The 2,369-nt window shown below is 37.1% G+C and overlaps 1 protein-coding gene across 2 annotated transcripts in view; it reads left to right on the forward strand.

The window, feature by feature from the left end:
* The window catches only part of LOC112406947 (pancreatic triacylglycerol lipase), a 19,597-nt gene extending 17,430 nt beyond the window's left edge, over window positions 1–2,167 (forward strand). The window contains exon 12 of one of the 2 annotated variants that reach the window (XM_024756052.1): window positions 2,042–2,167. In XM_024756052.1, coding sequence (XP_024611820.1) covers window positions 2,042–2,105 — 64 coding nt within the window. In that variant the 3' untranslated portion in view covers window positions 2,106–2,167. The remainder of the gene's footprint in view (window positions 1–2,041) is intronic. The other variant, XM_024756053.1, reaches the window with a different exon arrangement.
* Window positions 2,168–2,369: the final 202 nt, after the last annotated feature.

A 2,369-nucleotide genomic window follows, 5' to 3' on the forward strand; every position in this document is an offset into this window, starting at 1 on the left:
AAATAAAAAAAATTAAAAAAAAAAAAAAAAAAAAAAAAAAGTGAAAGAACAGAAAATGATATTCTATTAATTATTAGGGAAATGTAAGTTAAAACCACAATGAGATACCAACATAAACTTATTTAAATGGCTAACATTTAAAAGATTGACAATATCAAGCACTGGTGAGGATGTGAAGAATCTTGAATTCTCATATACTGTTGATGGGAATGTAAAATGATGCAACCACTTTGGAAAACTCTTTAATAGTTTCCTAAAAGGCCAAACATACACCTACCTACAATTCAGCCGTGTTTCTCTTTTATGCATTTACCCAAGAGAAAAGAAAGCATATATTTATACAAAGATTTGTACATAAATATACATAGTACCTTTTATTGCAATGGTCAAAATCTGGAAATAACCCAAAGTCCACCAACAAGGGAATGGATAAACAAATTGTGGTCTTCTGTACAAGGGAATACTACTCAGCAGTGAAAAGGAACAAACTAGTGATACATGCAGCAACATAGACGAATCTCAAAATAATTATACTGAACAAAATTATACGGAATGAAAGAAGCTAAACAAGAGTGCATACACCTTTGATTCCATTCATATAAAATTTTACACAATTCAAAGTAGTCTATAATGACAGTAGGCCAGTGATTGCCTGGGGGAAGGGAAGATGGAAAGGGATGGGAAGGAGAGATTACAAAGGATAGGAGGAAAATTTTGGAATAATGGATATGTTTACTCTCTTGATTGTGGTGATGGGAAATAAGTACTGTTATTTTCCCCATTTTACAGATAATTCAATGAAAGCTCAATGCCAGAATTCATGTGCAGGAAATCTGACTTCAGCAAATCCTTAACTACCACAATAGAAATTCAGATCTCCTTTATTTATATATACTGTGTGCCCTTCATTTCTTGTGACCCTTTTCAATATTAGTTTTTTTCTGATGGTATATCTTAATTTATTATATTCTAATGGGAAAAATGAAGAATAACATTAACTTATGAATTGCCGTCAGATGAGAGGGAGCTTTTAGTCAAGTCCTTCACTAATTTGCACTGAGTTTCATCTTGTCCAATATTTTTCTTTTTTAAAATATTTATTTATTTTAACATCTTTATTGGAGTATAATTGCTTTACCTTGTTGTTTTAGTTTCTGCTGCGTAACAAAGTGAATCAGCTATATGTATACATATATCCCCATATCCTCTGCCTCTTGCATCTCCCTCCCACCCTCCCTATCCCACCCGTCTAGGGGGACACAAAGCACCGAGCTGATCTCCCTGTGCCATACAGCTGCTTCCCACTAGCTATCTATTTTACATTTGGTAGTGTATATATGTCCATGCTACTCTCTCTTTGTCCCAGCTTACCCTTCCCCCTCCCCATGTCCTCAAGTCCATTCTCTACGTCTCCATCTTTGTTCCTGTCCTGCCCCTAACCTTTAATTTGCTATTTGCACATCGGCTAGCCATTAGATTACAGAGAAGAAAATGAAGATGAAGAGAAAAGAGCATTTTCTGAGCATTTTTTATGTGCCAGGCACTTTATATATGCTTCTGTATCTTATTAAAGAAAATTAGCTCCAAAGCCTCCTAAGTATTGCTCAGTCTTAATGAGTAAATTAGTCATTTCAATTCAATACTGAATTAAAATAAGAATGCCTAGCCAGTGTAACACCAGGACCTCAGGATCTTTACTCTGGCTGATTTCTTGTCATGCCGCTGACCCTACTCTTCCCCAGGTGCATTCACTGACAGTGTACCATGTTTAGTAGGTGCTTTGGGGATGTGACAGATGGGCCCTCCGTGTCCTTTGGAGTGTCCAATGATACCTCTTCTTTCTGCTATTGCATAGCCATGGGATAAAATTAGAAAGGAAAATGCAGTCCTTTATACCCAAGAGGTATTCACTCAGCCAGTGTCTAGTTTTGGGCACAGGGTGTGCCACTCACTCAGACTGAGGGGAAGGAAGTGGCTGTCATCAAACTCCACACACCAACTGTGTGTCAGGAAGAGCTGACTTTTTGTTTTCTTTCCCCAGGTTCAACTTCTGTAGCCAAGAAACTGTGAGGGAAGATATTCTGCTTACCCTCACCCCGTGTTAGGAGCTGCTGACATGTGAACACTGAATCTTACTGCTAATAAAATCTAGTGGTGAAGCATTGCATTCCTTTCTTTGCCATCATGTCCATTATTTCCAATGAAATGTTTGGATAATGTGATTAAGTTCCAATATTTGGAGCTGGTCTGAAAAACCGCAAATGACTGTTGAATTTTGCTACATGTTACCTGGCATTTGAACTTGGGAATATTGTTTACTTGATACTGACGTCATGCCCATTACTATTACTGATGTCATTCTGATCACT

This window comes from Neophocaena asiaeorientalis, unplaced genomic scaffold, assembly GCF_003031525.2.
Source record: "Neophocaena asiaeorientalis asiaeorientalis breed wild unplaced genomic scaffold, Neophocaena_asiaeorientalis_V1.1 scaffold85, whole genome shotgun sequence".
NCBI lineage: Eukaryota > Metazoa > Chordata > Mammalia > Artiodactyla > Phocoenidae > Neophocaena > Neophocaena asiaeorientalis.